Source organism: Nyctereutes procyonoides, unplaced genomic scaffold (genome assembly GCF_905146905.1).
Source record: "Nyctereutes procyonoides isolate TBG_1078 unplaced genomic scaffold, NYPRO_anot_genome, whole genome shotgun sequence".
Lineage (NCBI taxonomy): Eukaryota > Metazoa > Chordata > Mammalia > Carnivora > Canidae > Nyctereutes > Nyctereutes procyonoides.
In genome coordinates, this window is record NW_026575020.1 from 2,361,989 (window position 1) to 2,381,866 (window position 19,878).

At 50.8% G+C, this 19,878-nt stretch overlaps 1 protein-coding gene across 1 annotated transcript; it reads left to right on the forward strand.

Moving 5' to 3' along the window:
- The first annotated feature begins 5,067 nt into the window (after positions 1–5,067).
- CAVIN1 (caveolae associated protein 1) lies at positions 5,068–19,273 on the forward strand. The gene is made up of 2 exons (XM_055332862.1): positions 5,068–5,670; positions 16,799–19,273. Exons 1-2 carry the CDS (start codon positions 5,200–5,202, stop codon positions 17,498–17,500), a joined length of 1,173 nt encoding a protein of 390 aa, XP_055188837.1. The 5' UTR covers positions 5,068–5,199; the 3' UTR covers positions 17,501–19,273.
- The last annotated feature ends 605 nt before the right edge of the window (positions 19,274–19,878 follow it).

Sequence of the window (19,878 nt, forward strand, 5' to 3'; positions counted from 1 at the left end):
ACTACTTCCTTGAGACTAAAAACTCTCCCCCGCAGCAAATTTGCTGTGCCTTTTTTTTTTTTAAGATTTTATTTATTCATGAGAGACAGAGAGAGAAAGAGAAGCAGAGACATAGGCAGAGGAAGAAGCAGGTTCCAAGCAGGGAGCCCGATGTGGGACTCCATCCTGGATCCTGGGATCACACCCTGAGCCAAATGCAGACACTCAACCGCTGAGTCACCCAGGCATCCCTTTGCTATGCCTCCGAATGGTTTCTAGCACTAAAGTATGCATAAACTAGCTCTTTTTTTTTTATTTTATTTATTTATTCATGAGAGACACAGAGAGAGAGAGGCAGAGAGAGAGAAAGAGAGAGAGAGATAGGCAGAGGGAGAAGCAGGCTCCGTGCAGGGAGCCCGACGTGGGACTCCATCCCAGGTCTCCAGGATCAGGCCCTGGGCTGAAGGCGGCGCTAAACCACTGAGCCACCCGGGCTGCCCCTAAACTAGCTCTTAATAAATAGTTTTGACTGTTTTCTGGCTCAGGAAAGCTATCCTATATATTAATGTTTAAAGAAGAAGGAAGGAATTTTTGAGGAAAAGAAATACACAAACATTATAGGCATTTCTTTTCCTATATGTCAGAGGGACAAGAATAGTGCCTATAAATCTGGGGAGAAAAACATCGTTGCTGTCTGTAGCAGCTGTGAGTCAGCTCAAGGACCTGGCTTTCCATGTGGGATGGTTTCTCTGATGTGAAGACACATCACTCATCCCAACTGTTTATTGTTAACAAAACATACTATCACCCTAGGATGTCTCCCAGGATGGATCCAAAACTGAACGGAACATATTGCAGACTCTGCCCCTCACACCTTGCTGGATCTCCAATTAAATACTCATAGGACCTACAGCAGAATTATGATAAGAAATGAACAATGGGGGACACCTGGGTGCCTCAGCAGTTTGGCGCCTGCCTTTGGCCCAGGGCATGGTCCTGGGGTTCCGGATCGAGTCCCCACATCTGTAGGGCTCCCCGTGGGGAGCCTGCTTCTCCTTCTGCCTGTGTCTCTGCCTCTCTCTCTGAGTCTCTCATGAATAAATAAACTCTTTTAAAAAAAAAAAAAAAAGAACAATGCCTAGTTATCTCCCTCCCCAGCCCTGCACTTCCACACCTCAAATTATTGCTGCAGGGAGAGGGGGGAAGGGTGTACCCTTTCTCCTCCTTTACACTCAGAAACTCTCCCCCTGTGAACCTTTCCCCCCTCTTCCAGTAAGTAATGGCAGTACTCCTTGAGCTGCCGGAGTACCTTTTACTTTGTACCAGAAACTATCTATGCATCTGTCTCCCTTGCTACACTATGGACTTCTCAACAGGAGGGACTGGGCTTTATTACTTCCCCTTGAAGTCCCCAGTTCAGTAGCTGGCTCACATTAAGTAGTCACACTTTTTGAACAAATGAATGGATAGAGGAATATGACAGAGCTCTGTGAGATTCCAACTGCTGACGTAGCTGTATCCCGGTGTTCTTTTTCTGGGCCAAAGGGTTGTTTGTTTCCACCTCTCCATCCCTTTTACAGACTCTGCCTCAGCTGCTGAAAGTACACAATGGAACAGTGTGCCTTTCAGCAAATAGAGTGAGCAATGGAAAATGCAAAGCATCAACCGTGAGTGCAAGCAATGGCATGCTGAATGTAATTCCAAATGAAGAGAAATTTGATTTTCACAATGATTTTCACTGAAATGGAGTGAAGCCTTCTGGTAAGGCTCTTGTTGGGCTCCATTTCTGGTTATCAGGCTAGATAAAGCTAATGCAACAAGGCTCAGCACGCCCCCTGTTGGGTTTAGCTGGCATTTAGTAAGAAGATGAACAGGAGAAAAAACTTGATGCAATTTTGTGGAGGTAGGTATGCTGGGGTAGGGCACTTTGTCCAAAATTCTGTTAAGGAAGCATCAAATGAGTCAGAGATGTATTCACTGGACTATCCCTTGGATATATTTTGACTCATCCACAAATACTGACATTCTTTTTTGAAGAATAGAAATATTTTCCTAATGTGAAAGCCAAAATGGCATGGACTTAATTCCTTCTAGCAAGCATGTAACCACAAAAAATAAATCAAACACTAAAACTCCTCTTCAGTATCTCTCCGACCCCCAATGAGGTTTAAATTGTAATTTCTGAATCTCCACTGATAGAGAACTGGCTACATAAGTATAATACATCCATATGTTGGAAAACAAGTCAGCTCTACATACAGTGATATGGAACAAGCTTCATGGTATATTATTAACTGAAAAAAAAGCAAAGCGCTGAGCATATATATCTACATCTGTATCTGTATCTATATCTATCTATATATGTATGTGTGTTTCTTTAGAAGATTCCACAAGAAAACAGTAAATTTTGTCTCTTGGGAAAGAAATTAGTCATGCAGACAAGGGTAAAAGGAAAAGTTCTTTTCATTCTACTTCTCTATGTCCTGTTCACAATCTGTATCTTGTGTGTCACCTGTGAAAACAATAACCAATTTTAAAATGTAAATTTTTTTTTCCTTTTACTTCAGGCTGGCTGATTTCAAAAAGCATGCAACTCTTGATCTCAAGGTCATGAGTTTGAGTCCCACATGAGGTGTAGAGATTGCTTAAATAAATAAGAACCTTATAAAAGAGCTAGTAAGGCTACTGTCACTCTTTTTTTTTTAGAAGTCTTATCAATCCTCAACAGAAGTAACTTAAACTGCTATATTTTTTCTTAAATTCTAAAATAAATTGGTAATCTGTCAGTTCTAACATATATATATATATATATATATATATATATATATATATATATATATATGCTACTCATTGGGGTTATCCCAGACTGTCCCAGATACTGAGCTCTTTAGCTCCATTCTTGCTTGGTTCTCTGAATGGATTGTTGGGGCCTGGGTCCCCCACTGGGCAGTTTTTCATTTTTCCTAATGGTAATGCATGCCAGACTAGAAATGACCTTTTGCCAAGACCATCATCTATCCAGCTGGGGAAACCCAAGCTTGGTTTCCTAACCAGGGAAAAGGTTTGCAGCTTTTCTGGGGGAAAGAGGGCTGGTGCCACTCCAGGGAACTCATAGCTCCAGTGTTGTGCTGGAGAGCGAAATGGGGAAGCATAGGCAGCCTCTTTTTCTCTAGACTTTGGAGTCAAGGGTCCTCCTTCATTCTGGTCCTTGATACTCATCACAGTTGAAAATATGTCTGTATTTAATCCTCAGGCTGGAATACTCAAAACCAGTATGGGTGGGTGGCCATGTCTGCCTATCCCTGTCTCAGAGTTAAGGTAGAAAGAGCAAGAGAGGTATATAGGGACTTGATCTGAGCACCAAGCCAAGGCTAACCTGTGGGTACTTCTGGCAAGTCACTTGCCCTCTCTAGAGCCTCTTGTTTCTGTCTGTCAAGTGAGGAGGTGGGATTTGATGACCTCTCTCATTGCCAAGGGCCAGTCTCTGGGATCACAGAGATAGATGCACTTAGATGCACTCCTAGGTCCTGCTCTGTGAAGTTAGTGTGACCTAGGCCTCTCTGGCAAGGGAAACAAGGAAAGGTAATTTTTTTTTAAAGATTTTATTTATTTATCTTTGAGACACACACAGAGAGACACACACACAGAGAGGCAGAGACACAGGCAGAGGGAGAAGCAGGCTCTGTGCAGGTTGCCCAATGTGGGACTCGATCCCGGGTCTCCAGGATCACGACCTGGGCTGAAGGCAGGCGCTAAACCGCTGAGCCACCCAGGCTGCCCTGGAAAGGTAATTTTTAGAGAGACGTGAGAAGTGGTTGTAACGGGTTTTACTTTCTATTTTATTGTCCAACTTAATCCTACTCTTAGTATAATTCTAAAAGGAATCTACAGGAGCTTTGCAGTCCCTCACTACCACTCTGATCCTAAATCTAATTTCTCCCTTCCCCAAACAACCCCTCAAGCAGTTTAAACAATATTTTATTATTATTTTTTATTTTTTTAATTATAGAGCTTCTTTTTTTAAAGATTTTATTTATTTATTCATGATAGACATAGAGAAAGAGAGAGAGAGGCAGAGACACGGGCAGAGGGAGAAGCAGGCTCCACACAGGGAGCCCGACATGGGATTCAGTCCTGGGACTCCAGGATCACACCCTGGGCGGAAGGCAGGTGCTAAACTGCTGAGCCACCCAGGGATCCCAAAATATTTTATTTTTACGGGGTGCCTGGGTAGCTCAGTTGGTTAAGCATCTGCCTTTGGCTCAGTCAATGATTCCTGGGTCTTGGGATCAGCCCCACATGGAGACTGGCATGGAGACCCAGCCCAGAACAGTCTCCCTGCTCTGTGAGAGTCTGCTCTCTCCTTCCCTCAGCCTCTCCACCCCTCTTATGAGCTCTCTCCCTCTCCCTCTCTTTTTCAAATAAATAAATAAAAATCTTTTAAAAAGATTTTACTTTTAAAGAATTTCTGCACCTAAGGTGGGGCTTGAACTCACAACCCCAAGATCAAGAATCACATATTCTACTGCCTCAGGCAGCTGGGTACCCCAGAACCCTTCAAGCTTTCTGGAACAGTGGTTAGTAACTTGGCTGTGGGGGAGGTAGACGTCCCTTCGAAAAAGACTGTGGAAGCCATGGATTTTTTCCCCTCTCAAATACAGGCAAATGCAGTGTTTTGCATATGATTTTAGGATCTCATGTTCTACTTGACACCCCGTTCTAGAACTTTAAAGGCTTAGGCGGGTTTGTGGGTGAGCAAAAAAAAAGCGGGAGGGAAAAAGCCCCACTCTAGGACCTGTTTCCCTTTCCCGGCTCACATTCCTCCGCCCCAGTCCCGCTGCGCGGCCTCCACTGGCAGCCTCCACTGGCAGCCCTAGTCTCCCGCTCCAACTATTCCAACTATCCTGGAAAGGGTGGGGCGCTCGGCTCTTGGGTCCCCCTCAGTTGCCCCCCTTCCTCATCATCGGTCTCCCCTTCTGCCCCGGTCCCTCCCTTTCTGGGGTGGGGCCAGCCAATAGGCAATGAGATTCCGGGGTTTGGCCCGGGAGCCGGGGAGCTCACCGATTCCCCGCCCCACAGTTCTGGCCACCGTCCCGGTGCGCACGGACGTGGCTCGAGTTTCCTCGGCTCTCCGCTCTTTCTCGCTTCCCCCCCTCGCGTTCTTCCTCCTCTCCTGGGCTCCAGCTCCACCCGGCCGGCCCCGCACGGCTCCGGCTAGCCATGGAGGACACCCAGCTCCATATCATCGAGCAGCCACTTCCCGGGTACCCCGAAGTCGGGGACCCGGGGTCCTCCCCCATGGGGGAGCCAGCGGCGGAGGAGCCGTCAGGGGCCGGCTCTGAGGAGCTGATCAAGTCGGACCAGGTGAACGGCGTGCTGGTGCTGAGCCTTCTGGACAAAATCATCGGCGCCGTCGACCAGATCCAGCTGACTCAAGCCCAGCTGGAGGAACGGCAGGCGGAGATGGAAGGTGCGGTGCAGAGCATCCAGGGCGAGCTAAGCAAGCTGGGCAAGGCACACGCCACCACGAGCAACACCGTGAGCAAGTTGCTGGAGAAGGTGCGCAAGGTCAGCGTCAACGTGAAGACTGTGCGCGGCAGCCTGGAGCGCCAGGCCGGCCAGATCAAGAAGCTGGAGGTCAATGAGGCCGAGCTGCTGCGGCGCCGCAACTTTAAAGTCATGATCTACCAGGTGAGCTGGAGGGGCGGACCGCGCCCGGCCCGCGGTCTCCGGGGCTTGGGGTGGGGGGACCTGCCCGCTGTGCGGCGCTCCCGCCAGCCTGGCGTGGCTCGGGGGACCCACCCTCCTCCCGGCGCGCGCAGCTGGAGTGGGGTGGGGTGCGGTGGGGCGGAGTGGGGTGGGGCGGGGTGGGGTGGGGCGGAGTGGGCGGCGGATTCCTGGAGCGCGCAGAGGGGCGCGCTGCGCACCCCACGCCTTCTCACTGAGCCCCCTCCACCTGATGACAAACTCGCAAGAGTTAGGAGGCAGGGCTCGGGGACGCTTCCCCTCGCAGACCTTTCCCAACTCGGCTCTGTGAAGTCTTCTTACTTGCCAGGGGTCTGGGGGAAAACCAGGGTCCCTGGCGGCCGGTGGGCCCGCTGTAAGCGGACACTGGCGGCGCGGCCGAGGTTTGGGGCCTCCGGCGCTGCCCGCCCGATATAGCGGGTGATTCAGGGCTCAGGCACGCACCCGCGGGGGCTGCGCCAGGCGAGGGACGCGACCGCCAGCCCACGCCCCCGGACCCGCGAGGGCCTCGGCTGCCCCCGCGTCCCCTCGCTGCGATCTGCCCCTGGCCTCTGGGCACTTTCAGGATCTTGGGGACGCCGGCAGCGCAGCGGTCCCGAACCCTTTCTGCAAGATGAAAGTAGGGGCGCGGGTGGTGAGGAGGGAGTGGGGAACGACATGAGGAGTGCAAGAGGGGCTGGTGGAGCAGAGTGGGCAACCCTGGCGAGTCCGGCGATCTAGGCGCCGAGAATCACCCTGCTGGCCTGCGGGACCGCAGAGCAGCAGGCGGACAGGCGGGAGGAGGCTGGCGCGCCCCAGGCTCCGCCCAGGTCGCTTGTTGCTTCCTTTGCACCTCTCCCCGTTCTGCCCGCCTGGGTAAAAATGCCATTTTTGTATCATAACCCCAAATAAACATGGAAATCGCAGTGTTGCTGGCCCTCTCCACCCCCCTCTCCAATCCCTTAGAAGTGGTTCTGAGCTGAGGGCCTGCTGATCTTTAATCAGGTAGGTATATGTGCCCAGCTTCTGCTTCTCTGGGCTTCCCACAGGCCAGGCTGAGGTTCCCACCCAAAGGAGGTGAGATCACGGTAGTGAAGGAGTTAGTCTATGCTCCCTCTGCCCCTTCCTCTCCCTACAGAAGGGAGTGGAAAGAAAAGGAAGGCTAGATTTCCCACACCCTCTACATGAGAAAACCTATAGGGAGCTGTGGTTTTCCTGACCGCACCAGGGCCTGGTCAGACTGGGTTCTGGGTAGATCTGCGATACGTTGAGGTCCTTGGCTGGGTCTCCATAGGAGGAGCTCAGAGATATGCAGATTAGGACAAGTGTTTCGGAATAGTAGACAGAGGGGGATGGGTAAACTTGTACCCATCTGAGAAGATGGTGATGGGAGAGACAGAAGTGGTGCTCTCCCCCTCCCTCCAATGCCCAGGGACTCCACCCATGTGGCTCAAGGAGCTCACCTACCCACCCACCCACATTACTCTGGTAGAAAATGTCTAGAGTTGTTTCCCCTTAATCTAACTGCTTGGAGGAGTGTGTGTGAGAGAGTTGTTTTTTTTTTTTTTTTTAAGATTTTATTTATTTATTCACGAGACACACAGAGAGGCAGAGACACAGGCAGAGAGGGAGAAGCAGGCTCCATGCAGGGAGCCTGACGTGGGACTCGATCCCGGGTCTCCCGGATCACACCCTGGGCTGAAGGTGCCGCTAAGCCGCTGAGCCACTGGGCTGCCCAAGAGAGATTTTAAAAAGAGATGATTAGCACTGGTGTGTGTGTGGGGGGGTGTCACTGAGGGCAGACCACCATGCAGGGGTCTGGGACAGCCAGCCAGCTATTTTCTCCACAGCCTGGTGTATTATAGGGTTGCCCTGAAGGGCTTGGATACATTGCCGTCCCCACTCTAAATATCCCAGACGAGGGCAGCCCAGGTGGCTCAGCGGTTTAGCGCTGCCTTCGGCCCAGGGCCTGATCCTGGAGACCTGGAATCGAGTCCAACGTCGGGCTCCCTGCATGGAGCCGGCTTCTCCCTCTACCCGTGTCTCTGCCTCTCTGTTTCTCGTGAATAAATAAATAAAATATTAAAAGAAAAACTAAGTATCCCAGACTGTAGAACATGGGAAAGTTCTCTGCCTTGAGGCAAACCTATGTCAAAGGTGGAGATGCTGAGAGAAGGACGGGTATCGAGGAAGAAAAACTCATGTGCAGAGGCCAGGGGCATCTGTTACTCCCTCTCAGCAACCAGTAGAGATCTGTATATCATGTGTCTGTGGGAGTAGGGTAGGAGGTTGAATCACAGGGTGGCTTTGACAGCGTCTGCACTCAACCAGGGCCAGTGGGAGGCAGAAGGTTAGAAAGAATGGCTCAAACTGGGGACCCTGAGCCCCTAAACCACAGGGCAAATAACTAAGAAGTAACATGGTTCCAACCTGGAGAGGAGCTCAGAGGTAAGGAAAAGATTCCAGGAACAGGGACAGGGCTTAGGGAAGTACCGCTTCCCTGAGCTGCAGAACAGATGTCCAGGTAGGGGACAAGGGCGTGGGGGGTAATCAGCTGCTAAAGGAAAAGCAGAGGCTGCTCCTCTCTGAGGTCTACAGGCCTGGGAAGAGAAGGAGGTAAAAATAGCTCTGTGCCTTGGCAGACCTAATAGGGAAGATTGGGGGCGGCAGCATTTATGTCAGGCTGAGAAGTAGGATGCTTGGGTGGCCAGGCAGAAAGAGAGAGAGAGATTTGGAGAAAGGCCTCCTGGGAGAGTGTTTGTTCTCTAGAATGGGAACAGGGGAGAGGATACTGTATTCCCCACTGCAGATGTGGGAAGTGATGATGTGGCAGTGGGGGTGGGGTAAGGGGAGAACGAAAGGCCAGGAAGGCCCCAGCTGTGGGATCAGGTCATTGGTGGGGGAGGATAAAGGAGAGAATCCCTTCTGTGGCCTCACATCATATTCAAGGAACTGCTAGACATAATGATTTCATAGGTTAAGGTTGCCTTTGGTCCCCTACCCTACCCCCCCATGAAATTCAGTACCTCCTACCCCAGGATATCAGAGCCCTTACCTTGAACCCACTTCTGAGTAATTACTGTCGTCTGGCATTTCCGTATCTCCCTAACAAAAACTAGCAGTTTGGCATTCCATCCAACGATTTAGAAATTATCAGTGTACTTTTAGAATGCAGAAAAGGGGGATAAAATGGAAATAAACATTTTTGGAGCAGTTTTGAGGGGACCCATCAGACCTGTTCCAAGTGCCTGAGGATAGGACCAGGAAGCATTTAAGGGATTAAGAGCTCGGAGGCTTTAAAAGTGAGGGCAACAAGGCTGGAATGAGGGCGTGCTGGCTTTTCCTCCCCAAATCCTAACCTAACCCATATAGCTCTTTCCTGGATTTAAGGCAAATCAGGGCTCTTTTGTTAGGAAGAACTCCAAACTTTTGTCCCCAAATACCCCAATGTGGGGCTCTTGTCTCTCTCACCCGCTAAGACTAGTGGCCATGGAAAGAGTGCTTCCTCCAAAAAGCTGAAGTTTTTCTGGTCACTGGATCCAAAGCAGGGAGGGTATTTTTAGGGGTAATCCTAAAACCAAAGGAAATAGTACTCCTCCGTCTGATTTTATATATATATATATATATATATAAAGTCTGACTATTGTAAAAGTCAAAATAAAAAAGGGATGCAATGGCACAGAGTAAGCAACTGATAGAAGTGAGAGGACATTGTTGCTAGGCAACCAGCCTCAGTGATGAGTAGTGGTTTGTTCCATTTTATTGAAGCATACCTTTGTGAATATTTCATTATTCTGCCATTATAGACTTTTTGAGCTGGAAGATGCTTCATAGATAATCAACTTCAGCTTCTTCATTCTGTAGCTGGGGAAGTAAAGGTCCAGGGAGGGGAAGTTAACCTGCCTAGTCACTGAAGTTAGTGGGGGTCAAAGGTGGGGCCAGAATCCAGGTGGTACCCCTTCTTCTGCTATATTCTCTGCCCACTTCCTCCTTCCTCCTTCCATTCCTGGGCTCTGCAGCAGAAATCAGGGTGGATTGGCAGTCCGGGTGGCTCAGCGGTTTAGCGTCTGCCTTCGGCCCAGGGCGTGATCCTGGAGACTGGGGATGGAGTCCCATGTTGGGCTCCCTGCATGGAGCCTGCTTCTCCTTCTGCCTGTGTCTCTGCCTCTGTCTCTGATGAATAAATAAATAAAATCCTTAAAAAATATATTATAAATCAGAGTGGAGGTTATTCTAACAGAGGGTTAGTTCTGTATCCTTCATCCTCCAAGGGAGACAGCTGCAGGGTCCCTGCACTCAGGCTGCTATGTGTATGTGTGTACATGTGCAGCTGCAATCAAGATTGCTAAGAGTGGCTAAGATTGGTGGCCATTAGCTACTCAGCCTCCTAGTGCTGAAACAGAGCCAATGACCAATGACACTCGCCAATGACAGCGGGAGAGGAGCAGTATAGAAGGTAAGGCATGGAGCTCCCTGGCCAGTATGGGTACCCCCTGGCATGGACTCTGCATCTGGCTATGAGAGGACCAGTTGGCTTTCTCCTTGACCTCCCTGCCACTTCCTCCTGCTCCTTGTACTCCACAGGGCAGGTTGGCACCTGCTATGTTGGCCTTTCCCCAACACTGTGTCACTGGAATCTGGTAGTGCCCCTAACCGTCCCTCTCCCTGACTTCTCATGATGGTCCAAAGCAAAAGTGGCAGCTCAGCCCCTTAAGAGGGAAAATGGGAACTACCACTAGGTCTTCCAGGATGCATGCCCACCTGTCATAAAAAAAGCTTGGTTTTTGTTCCTGATTTCTCTCTGCATCTTGGAGTCCTTTATCCCAGGCATGGGGAGGGGGAGGGGTGGCAAGGGAGGCAAGAGGTGGGGACATGGCCAAAGGGAAACAGCCAGGATGTCACTCTTCTATGCCTCTTCCTCTTCTTATCCAGGGCAGCACCCAGTGCCCACCCTGCCCCAGGGAAATAACCAGAAATGGGATCAGCAGCATAGGACTCTGAAGAAAGTGGAGTTGTTCGTCTACTTGCCTTCTTTTTCATTCATGAAAGCCTCCCCAGCTAGAGTCAATAACTGACCTCTTAGAGAGTTCCTTCTCCATCCCAGCAGCCTCTTACTCCCTCACTCCAGCCCTCAATAGCATTATCCCACAACCACACCTAGGTAGGGATAGAAGGCAGGAAGCTAAGGATGGGAGTGGGGAAGATTCTAGAGGAAGAGTGGGGGCTCTGTTTAAATTGTTTATTAAGGGCAGCCCCGGTGGCACAGTGGTTTGGTGCCGCCTACAGCCCGGGGTGTGATCCTGGAGTCCCGGGATCGAGTCCCACGTCAGGTTCCCTGCATGGAGCCTGCTTCTCCCTCTGTCTCTCTCTCTCTCTGTGTCTATGAATAAATAAATAAAATCTTTTTAAAAATAAATTTTTTATTAAACATGGGCTTGGGTTTGTCCCACTTTCAGGGCCTTCTTGATGAAGCATTTAAAATATGGTTCCTTTCTAGCCTAATACCTTCCATATTCCCTTCCCCCTACTTACCAACTTCAATTCTGCATGCCCACTAAAGTCCTCTTTCTCTCAACTCCATCCGCCCCCATCTCAAGCCCCATTTAAACCCCTTTTCCTCATCTTAGCCCAAGAAGAAGCTGAAAGCACCCTCTGACCTGGCCACACCCAAGATCGTGCCATTTGACCTTCTGCCTGAGACTGAGCCCTTTGACCTGAAGCCTGAGACAGTGCCTGAGCTCCCACTCTTTGACCAGCCGCCTAGGACACTGCCCTATTACCCAGAGCCTGTGCCTCTGCCCACCCCAGAGGAGCCGATGGCTGGTGGGGGCACTTAGGGTCTCCTGGGTGACATGCGGTTGGGGATATGGGGTGTTACTCCAGTCCACCATCAGCTCACTCCTTAGTGGTGGTCAGTGTCGGGATGGCAGGCCTCTATGAAGCCTCCAGTGGGTGGTGGGTATTGTGAAAACACTCTCGCATTATGCAGAGTTCAGGGGAATGTGGTGTGTGCAATGGGGTGGGAGGTAAAGGGATGGGGCCCTCCCTTACCTCTCAGTTTCTGTCTTAATAGTAGACACAGCAAACACCATACTGGAGCTTCACCCAGTGCTGCCCTGCATGAAATTGCATGAAACTGTGCCATGGCATCTGATTCTCCTTCCTGTTCCCCTTCTGACTCCTCAGGGACAGGCCAGTTTGGCTCAAAGCTTCTTTGGAGAGGGCCCTCATAAGGCCCAGGCCTGCCTGGGGTCTGTTCTATGCCCTGTCCACCTCCTCTCTGTGGCTGAGGAAAACATTTACACTTATTTTTTCTTTTTTTTTTTTAGAAAATGTTTTGCAAAGGGATCCCTTATGTTTGCCAGATCCTGCCTTGGGCGGGGCACCCAAAAGCTGCCAACTCAGAGAGGCCAGAAGGGGGGATATTTTAGCTGGGTCTGGCTTGGATCCTCTGGCTTCCCTATAGCACAAAAAGGTTTCCTCAACTTTTTTTTTTCTTTTTTTCCAAAATCATCCGTCTAAGGAGTTTTAGACATTTTTTTCCCTAACTGTCCGCTCCTCCATGAAAATTTAACACTACAGATAACTATATATCTGTGTATGTACTGGAACTCTTTGAACACTACAAGCTATTGCAATATCTAAAATTTCCTCTCCTCAAAAATAATTTTCTACCCTCTTGGGGGCAACATTACCCCTATGGAGAATCCTGCTCCAGCAGAAAGGACCCTCTGCCTTTGGTGTCTCTCACCCCTTGTCTTGGGAATCTAAAGTAACAATCCTGAGTTTTTACAACTTTCCCTCTTTTCTACCTCTCCCCAAGTCTTGCACCCTCTTCTCACTTACTTTCTGAGCAGATCCGGGGTCTCTGAACGCCTTCTCCAAAGACTTCTCTGGTTATTTGCAGGCAGTAGTTGGGGACAGAGCTCTAAGGCAAGAGAGGCTCCCGGGGCACCTGGCTGGCTCAGTCTGTAGAGGATGTGACTCTTGATCTTGGGGTCATGAGTTTGAGCCCCATACTGGGTACAGAACTTTCTTTAAAAAGAAAAAAAAGATTAGGGCACCGGGGTGGCTCATTCGGTTAAGCATCTACTTTCAGCTCAAGTCATGATTCCAGGATCCTGGGATGGAGCCCCAGGCTCCCTGCTTGGCAGGGAGTCTGCCTCTCCCTCTGCCTCTCCCCTAACTCATGCTCTCTCTTGTTCTCTCTTTTTTTAAAAATCCTTTAAAAAAAACCCAAAAAGATTAAAAAAAAAAAAAGGAAAGGAAAGAAAGGCTACTTATAGTTATATGACATTGTCCCTTCTCCCTGACAAACGTGAAGTGCCTGGCCAAGGACTAGGCACATAGTAGGTGCTCCATTACATTATAATCATATTAAAATCTTCCTAAGCCAGAGGATCGTCAGTGTATATGCAGGGTTGGGCAGTGGAGTGGAAGGGGTGGGAAGCCTCCCTGGGGCTCCTGAGACTCATCTTGGACTGGTGCCTTCCTGGGTCGGAGAGCTGTGTGTGCTTGGTGGGGGGCAGGGGAAACTGTGCATGCTTTTGCTCAGACCCGGTCATTAAAGGTAACTCTGGAAACCAAGCCTGCTGGGAGTGGTGGTTTTGTTTAATAAAAACGTGAAAACAGAACAAGCAGAGCCCTCCCTCCTTTCCACTCCCGGAAGCCCCTCCTTTGGTGCAGGAGCTCTGCCAGGGCAGTAGGGGTGGGACAAGGGTGCCTGGCCATTGCGCCCAGGGTGGAGGGAGGCGCTTTGGAATTGTGTTGGTGGTTGTTGTAGCAACAGGCAGATGGGGTAGGCCCAAAACAGCACTCCGAGCCTGTGAGTCATAGGGGAAACCTGGCTTGGAAACGGGGAGAAAAGAGAAAATCCATTAATGAAGGCGAAAAGCTAGTCATAGTGGTATACCCTCTGCAGAGCCAGTCGACGGGACACTATCCAGGGACTTAGGTCAAGTTATTTCTTCCCCCATCCCCTGACCTTCCACCAAGGCAGCTCCTCTGGTGTTAAGCCATCACTCTGGGGGAAACCTACAATGAATGGGGTTATTATATTTCCATATACCTTTCTGGAGTGGGAGAGACACCTTCAAATCCAGGAATAAACCTCCCTTCAGGGGCCCCTGGGTGGCTCAGCGGTTGAGAGTCTGCCTTTGGCTCAGGGCGTGATCCTGGGACCCTGGGATCAAGTCCCACATCGGGCTCCCTATAGGGAGCCTGATTCTCCCTTGGCCTATGTCTCTGCCTGCCTCCCCCACCAATGAATAAATAAATAAAATCTTAAAAAAAATAATAAACCTCCCTTCACTGGGATTGCTCCCTGATGTTGTATTTGAGAACTTTCATCAGGAACTAAGAAGATGGGATTGGCTATAAGAGGTCTGCAACTCCGTCTCTAGCCCTGTTCACTTTCAAGCTCAGCTGGCAAACACCTTTATTTTTTTTAATTTTAATTTTAATTTTTTGGCAAACACCTTTAATCTAGGAAGCCAGGGGCCAGGAAAACCAGTCAGCTCAGCCTTTAGGGGGTGGGGTAGGGCAAGGGTGGGGGTGGGATGGGGTATCAGGGATGCTGGGGGTGGGGCAGGGAGACAATGTCAATTTGTTTTCCAGCAGCTGGGACTGTTTCCTGACTATTCCCTGCCCATCACCCTAATCCTTTCCCTAGCTCATCTACATTGTCTGAGTTTAGTGAAAGGAGGGGTTTTCCACTACCCTTTGGTGGAGCATGTGTGGGGTTTTAATCGGAGAGGTTGCTGGGACTCCTGGGTGGCTGAGCATCTGCCTTCAGCTCAGGGCATGATCCCAGAATCCCGGGCTCCTTGCGTGGAGCCTGCTTCTCCCTCTGCTTGTGTCTCTGTCTCTCTCTCTTTCTGTCTCTCATGAATAGATAAATAAAATTTAAAAAAAAATCAGGCACAAAAAATAAAAATAAATAAAAAAAATCAGGCTGTGAAGGAGAGATTAGAACTGGAATTTTTTTTGATACTGGAGGTGCAGGCAAATTATGGGTGAAGAGGGATGAAGAGGTAGCAGAGTTTAGATCATGGAGAGTCCTAAAATGGTGTGTAGGAGAGAGGACTCAAGTAGCAGGCAGAGAGAAGTGACTGTAAAAAGGAAACCCAAAGAGTACAACTGGAAATCAGAAGGAATGTTAAGAGAGGTTAGATGACTGGGTGGCTCAGCGGTTTAGCGTCTGCCCAGGGTGTGATCCTGGAGACCCAGGATGGAGTCCCCTATCAGGCTCCCTGCAGGAGCCTACTTCTCCCTCTCCCTGTGTCTCTGCCTCTCTGTATCTCTCATGAATAAATAAGGAGAGGTTGGAACTCTATTACACCTAGAACAAGGAAAATACCCCTTCAGTGCCTCTATGCTTGATAAGAGGCAGAGGGATGGACAGAATGATAGTACTAAGCCAGCTATGGCAGGTGGAGACTACAAGTCCCAGCATGCCCTGAGCCCAGATCACCTCGCCTGCTGGGAGGTGTAGTTGAGTAATGAGAGCTTGAGGTAGCTTGATCCCCAGCAGTGCTGGTGCCCAATTTGGGAGAAGGGGTGGAACCAGCATTCTGTCTTTGTCCTTGCTAATGCTATTGAGAGGGAGGGAAGGAAGTTGGGAGAGGGTGTTCCTAGTTTTCAGTGTAAACCAGGAAACTGGGGGGATGTAGATGGGAGGGAAGAGGAAAGAGGTTGGGGGCTGGGGGGGAGATTTCTGTAGCAGGTGGTGCTGAGATACCAAGTGGTGTGTGTGTGTGTGTGTGTGTGTGTGTGTGTGTGTGTGTGTTTATGAGGGATCGATTCATGTTGCCTCATTTTTCTCAGACGGGATTTTATTTTTATTATTATTTTTTTACAATTCTGGGAAACAATCTTCAGAAAACCCTTCAAAAAACTACAGTCTCTCATTCCTTCACGTGAAGTCCCTAAAAAGAGTCTGGGCCAAAGAGATCTGGGTTTATGTTTATGTTCTTGGATGTGCCCCCTTTCCCTTTCTGTGCTCAGCCTCCCCTACCTTTTTGGGGGGGGGGTAATCCTGAGATTCTGAAATGTTGGCTCAGACTCAGGATCTTGGAAAATCTTCCCAGAATGGAAACCAAGGCTGGTGCTAGGTATTCCTAGGGGCAGAGGGAAATAAATGGCTCTGAGCCCCAGATCTCAGGGAATCTGGGACCATGACCCCATTCCTGGCTCTTGAGCTCCCGTCCAGGGGGTAAAACAACAACAACAACAACAACAACAACAAAACAAAACAAAACAAACCAACAATGGAAAAAGTGATCCATCCCTTCCATTCCAAGCCTAGGAAGTCAGAACCAGAATAAATGTCCATATTGGAGAGAAAACATGCTCTTAGCTGCCAGCCAGCTTCTTCCTCTTTCCTCTCTCAATTTCCACATGTGTTGGGGGGTGGGGAATGACCTCTACTGCAGCAAATCAGTATAAGGAGGTCAAGGGCGGGGAGCATGGACCCCAGCACAGCTCTCCTTCCCTACGACTCGTTCTGAAATGACCTGAAGTCTGGGAAACTCACTCCCCTTATCGTGCCTTCAAGCTACCCTACCAGGGGTTCCCCTGACACTGGCTGTGAGCTCACTCCCCTACTCCCACCCCTCAACCCTTCCCAAATCCCTTTCCATTTTGGCCTGGCTATTGCAATATGCGGCTTAGTGCACCAGAGGGCGCTCTGCCCATTTCCAAAGTTAAGTTGTGTTCCCTGGGACGCGAGGGGCAAGGAGTCGTTTAAAATGAGATGCATGGATGTAGCAGGCGTGGAACAGGTTTGGAGGCTTCAGAGATATTTAGCCCAAGCGCAGTGCCACTACAGGCCACTGCGACCAGAAGCTCGGTTCCCCGCCTCGCCCTGTCTGTATAGTTACCATTCATTCAACACACATTCACTGGGCGCCCAGGCAGTGTCTAGCTCAGTGCCAAGGCTCTGGGGATACACCGGCGAAGGAGCTGGGCCGATGTCACAGCTGCCACGCGCTCCTCAGAATCACCACCATCCTGCCCCAGGTTGGCTCAGTGTCCCCCAGGTCCCCGCCCAGCCGTCCGCCCTGCCCCTCACCTCTTGGCTCTGCTCTCCCCTTAGGACGAAGTGAAACTGCCGGCCAAAGTGAGCGTCGGCAAGTCGCTGAAAGAGGCAGAGGCGCTGCCCGAGAAGGAGGGCGATGAGCTGGGAGAGGGCGAGCGGCCGGAGGAGGATGCAGCGGCGCTCGAGCTGTCGTCCGACGAGGCGGTGGAGGTGGAGGAGGTCATCGAGGAGTCGCGCGCCGAGCGCATCAAGCGCAGCGGCCTGCGGCGCGTGGACGACTTCAAGAAGGCTTTCTCCAAGGAGAAGATGGAGAAGACCAAGGTGCGCACCCGCGAAAACCTGGAGAAGACCCGCCTCAAGACCAAGGAGAACCTGGAGAAGACGCGCCACACGCTCGAGAAGCGCATGAACAAGCTGGGCACGCGCCTCGTCCCAGCCGAGCGGCGCGAGAAGCTCAAGACCTCGCGAGACAAGCTGCGCAAGTCCTTCACGCCCGACCACGTGGTCTACGCGCGCTCCAAGACGGCGGTCTACAAGGTGCCGCCCTTCACCTTCCACGTCAAGAAGATCCGCGAGGGCCAGGTGGAGGTGCTGAAGGCCACCGAGATGGTGGAGGTGGGCGCCGACGACGACGAGGGCGACGCGGAGCGCGGCGAGGCGGCCGACCTGCTGCGCGGGAGCAGCCCCGACGTGCACACGCTGCTGGAGATCACCGAGGAGTCGGATGCCGTCCTGGTGGACAAGAGCGACAGCGACTGAGCTGACGCGGGGCTCTGCCTGGGGGGCCGCGCCACCCTGCCCCGCCCCCCCCGCCCCCCCCCCATGCCTTTCCCTCTGGAACTTTCTCTTTCGCATTCTCTCTTGGCCCCACACGGGCTGAGATATTTCTAAATTGACAACACCGCCCCTCAAGGAGCACCCCTCCAAGTCTTACAGCTGTTAAGACGGGAGGGGGAGGCAGCCTCCTCCATGGATAACCCCAGTTTGGGCACAGTCTGGGTGGAATGGAGAGGAGAGTGGTCCGTGTCCTGGTCGTCCAGGCCAGGGATCTTAAGGGAAGTTGCTGTCATTTCCATAGCCGCCCAACTCCCCTTGGGGAAGGCTGCCTTTCCCCCAACCTCCGCCTCACACTCATACCCAGCTGCTGTCATTCCTGCTCACTGAGCTCTTCTGATTCCTGGAGGCCTCAAACCCAAAATTACCATTAAAGGAAAGAGTGAATCCTGAAGAGGACCCTTGCCCACTTGGGAGGCTCCATACTGGGAGGACTTGAAAGCAGCTTTTGGGAGAACCTGGGGCAGTTGGAGGAAGAGGGTAGGGTGAGTCCTGACCCTGGAATGAGAGTCTAGCACAGGTTGTCTCGGTAAAGGGTCCCAACAGGGAAGGCTGTAGCCAAGCAGAGCCCTAGGGAAGGGGAGGGGTTGGTGTAGGGAGCACTTAAATTTGTTTATGCATTTGCAGCAGCAGCACATGGTTATGGCTTTGGGAAGGAGAATGGGAAATAGTAGAAAGTGGAAATGAGCGAAGAGAGGAGAAGTCTCCTCATTAGCAGCGTGAGAAACACAAGACAAGAATCCCATCTTAGTGGGGTTCTCCGAGGACAGCAGGACAATTTTCAGAATAAGAAGGGTGGACAGTGAGAAAGCAATGATCCAAAGGGAAGAAAGAGGAAAGTCTCACCCCTCTCCCTTCACTGAGATCTGAATGGTGCCCCTTGTGGCCGCCCATTTCTCAAGTCTAGAAAATGAGGGTTCCAGAAGGGGGCAGCATCAGACTGTGGAGATCTGGGAGTTTAGGAGGGAGGCCAACTGGAAAGAGAGCCAAGGTGCTAATGGCCAGGCCACCAAGCTGAGAGTTGGAGTGGAGATGGCCCAGAGTGTGTGGGCCAACCCAGCCTTGGCTCACTCCTGGCAGTTTCTTAAGATCCTTCCCTAGCGCTAGTATCATAAAGCTGCAAAACTTGCCAAGACCTCCTTGCCTTTGTGGGTTCCTCTCCTGAATCGGGGATGACAGGGATGCTACTTCCAGTCCAGGAGTCCACTGACAGGTTCTCCGCTGGACACTTCAGTGCCCCCTGCTCCTCCCCAGTAAAGGTGGCTTGTTAGAAGCAAAGACAACTTCCTTTCCCTTACAGCACAGTCCAAAGAGGAGGACTGAAGGCTTCCTTCTCCTCCCTCACCTCCTCTGCTTTATCTTCCCTTCTCTGCTTTTTAGAGTTGCAGCTAATTGTTTTAAGGGGTGGAGGGAGGGAGCCTGGGGACACAAACTTTTTTTTTTTTTTTTTTTTTTTTTTTTATAATACAAAGCTTTGCTTCTCCGCCCTCCTTTTCTTGGTTCCCTTCTCTCTTCTGAATGGTTGGAGATGCTTCAGCTGAGGGAGGATGGGGATTGTGGGACAAGGTCCCTTGGTGCTGATGGGCTGAAGGGGCCTGAGTTGTGGGCAGGTACAGTTTCCTGTGGGCTCTGGGGAGCCTGTCATGTTGCTGTGTCCTGGTGAGCAGCCCGACCAATAAACCTGCTTTTCTAAAAGGATCTGTGCTGGATTATATTCTAAGGCAATTACAGAGGCTGAGTTATGGAGGACAGGAGACAACCAGGGAGGGGAAAAAGGGAGAGGACTGTTGGTTTAAACCTGCCTCGTGTGCCTGGTGTGTGGAGTGTGTGTGTGGGGTATTATTATCATCCCCATCTCAGAGGTGAAGAAACACAGAATGACTTGTCTGAAGTCAAGTATCGGTAAGTGGTAGAGCTGAGATTCTAAGCCAGGCAGCCTGGCTCCACAGTCTGTTAAGAATCTGTAACCCAGTACTGTCTAGATCCACTTCCCTGCTGTTAGGACATTAGCCCTCCAGACACACTGTTAACTACTCAGTTTGAGCTTCCTCCAGATCCACACTTCCGAGTCAGAATCAGGCCTAGAGGAAGCAGCCTGGGAAGGGGAAAAGTCAGAGACCCTGACTCAGAGTGCTGAACATCCTAGAGAAAGGATTCCAGTGAATGTCATATGTGCCAGTCATAGCCAACCAGCATAGTTAATTCTCCCCACATCCTGGGATGGGCACCTATATTGTTGCCTGTACAGCCTCTCTTCCCCATGACCAAGCAGCCTGCCCTACCTGTCCACAAGTTACCGATTT

Excerpts from the sequence above, each read along its gene's own strand:
- CAVIN1 (XM_055332862.1), top strand. The coding sequence starts at position 5,200 with ATGGAGGACACCCAGCTCCATATCATCGAGCAGCCACTTCCCGGGTAC. Across the intron at positions 5,671-16,798 it reads TTAAAGTCATGATCTACCAG|GACGAAGTGAAACTGCCGGC; the intron begins GTGAGCTGGAGG and ends CTCTCCCCTTAG.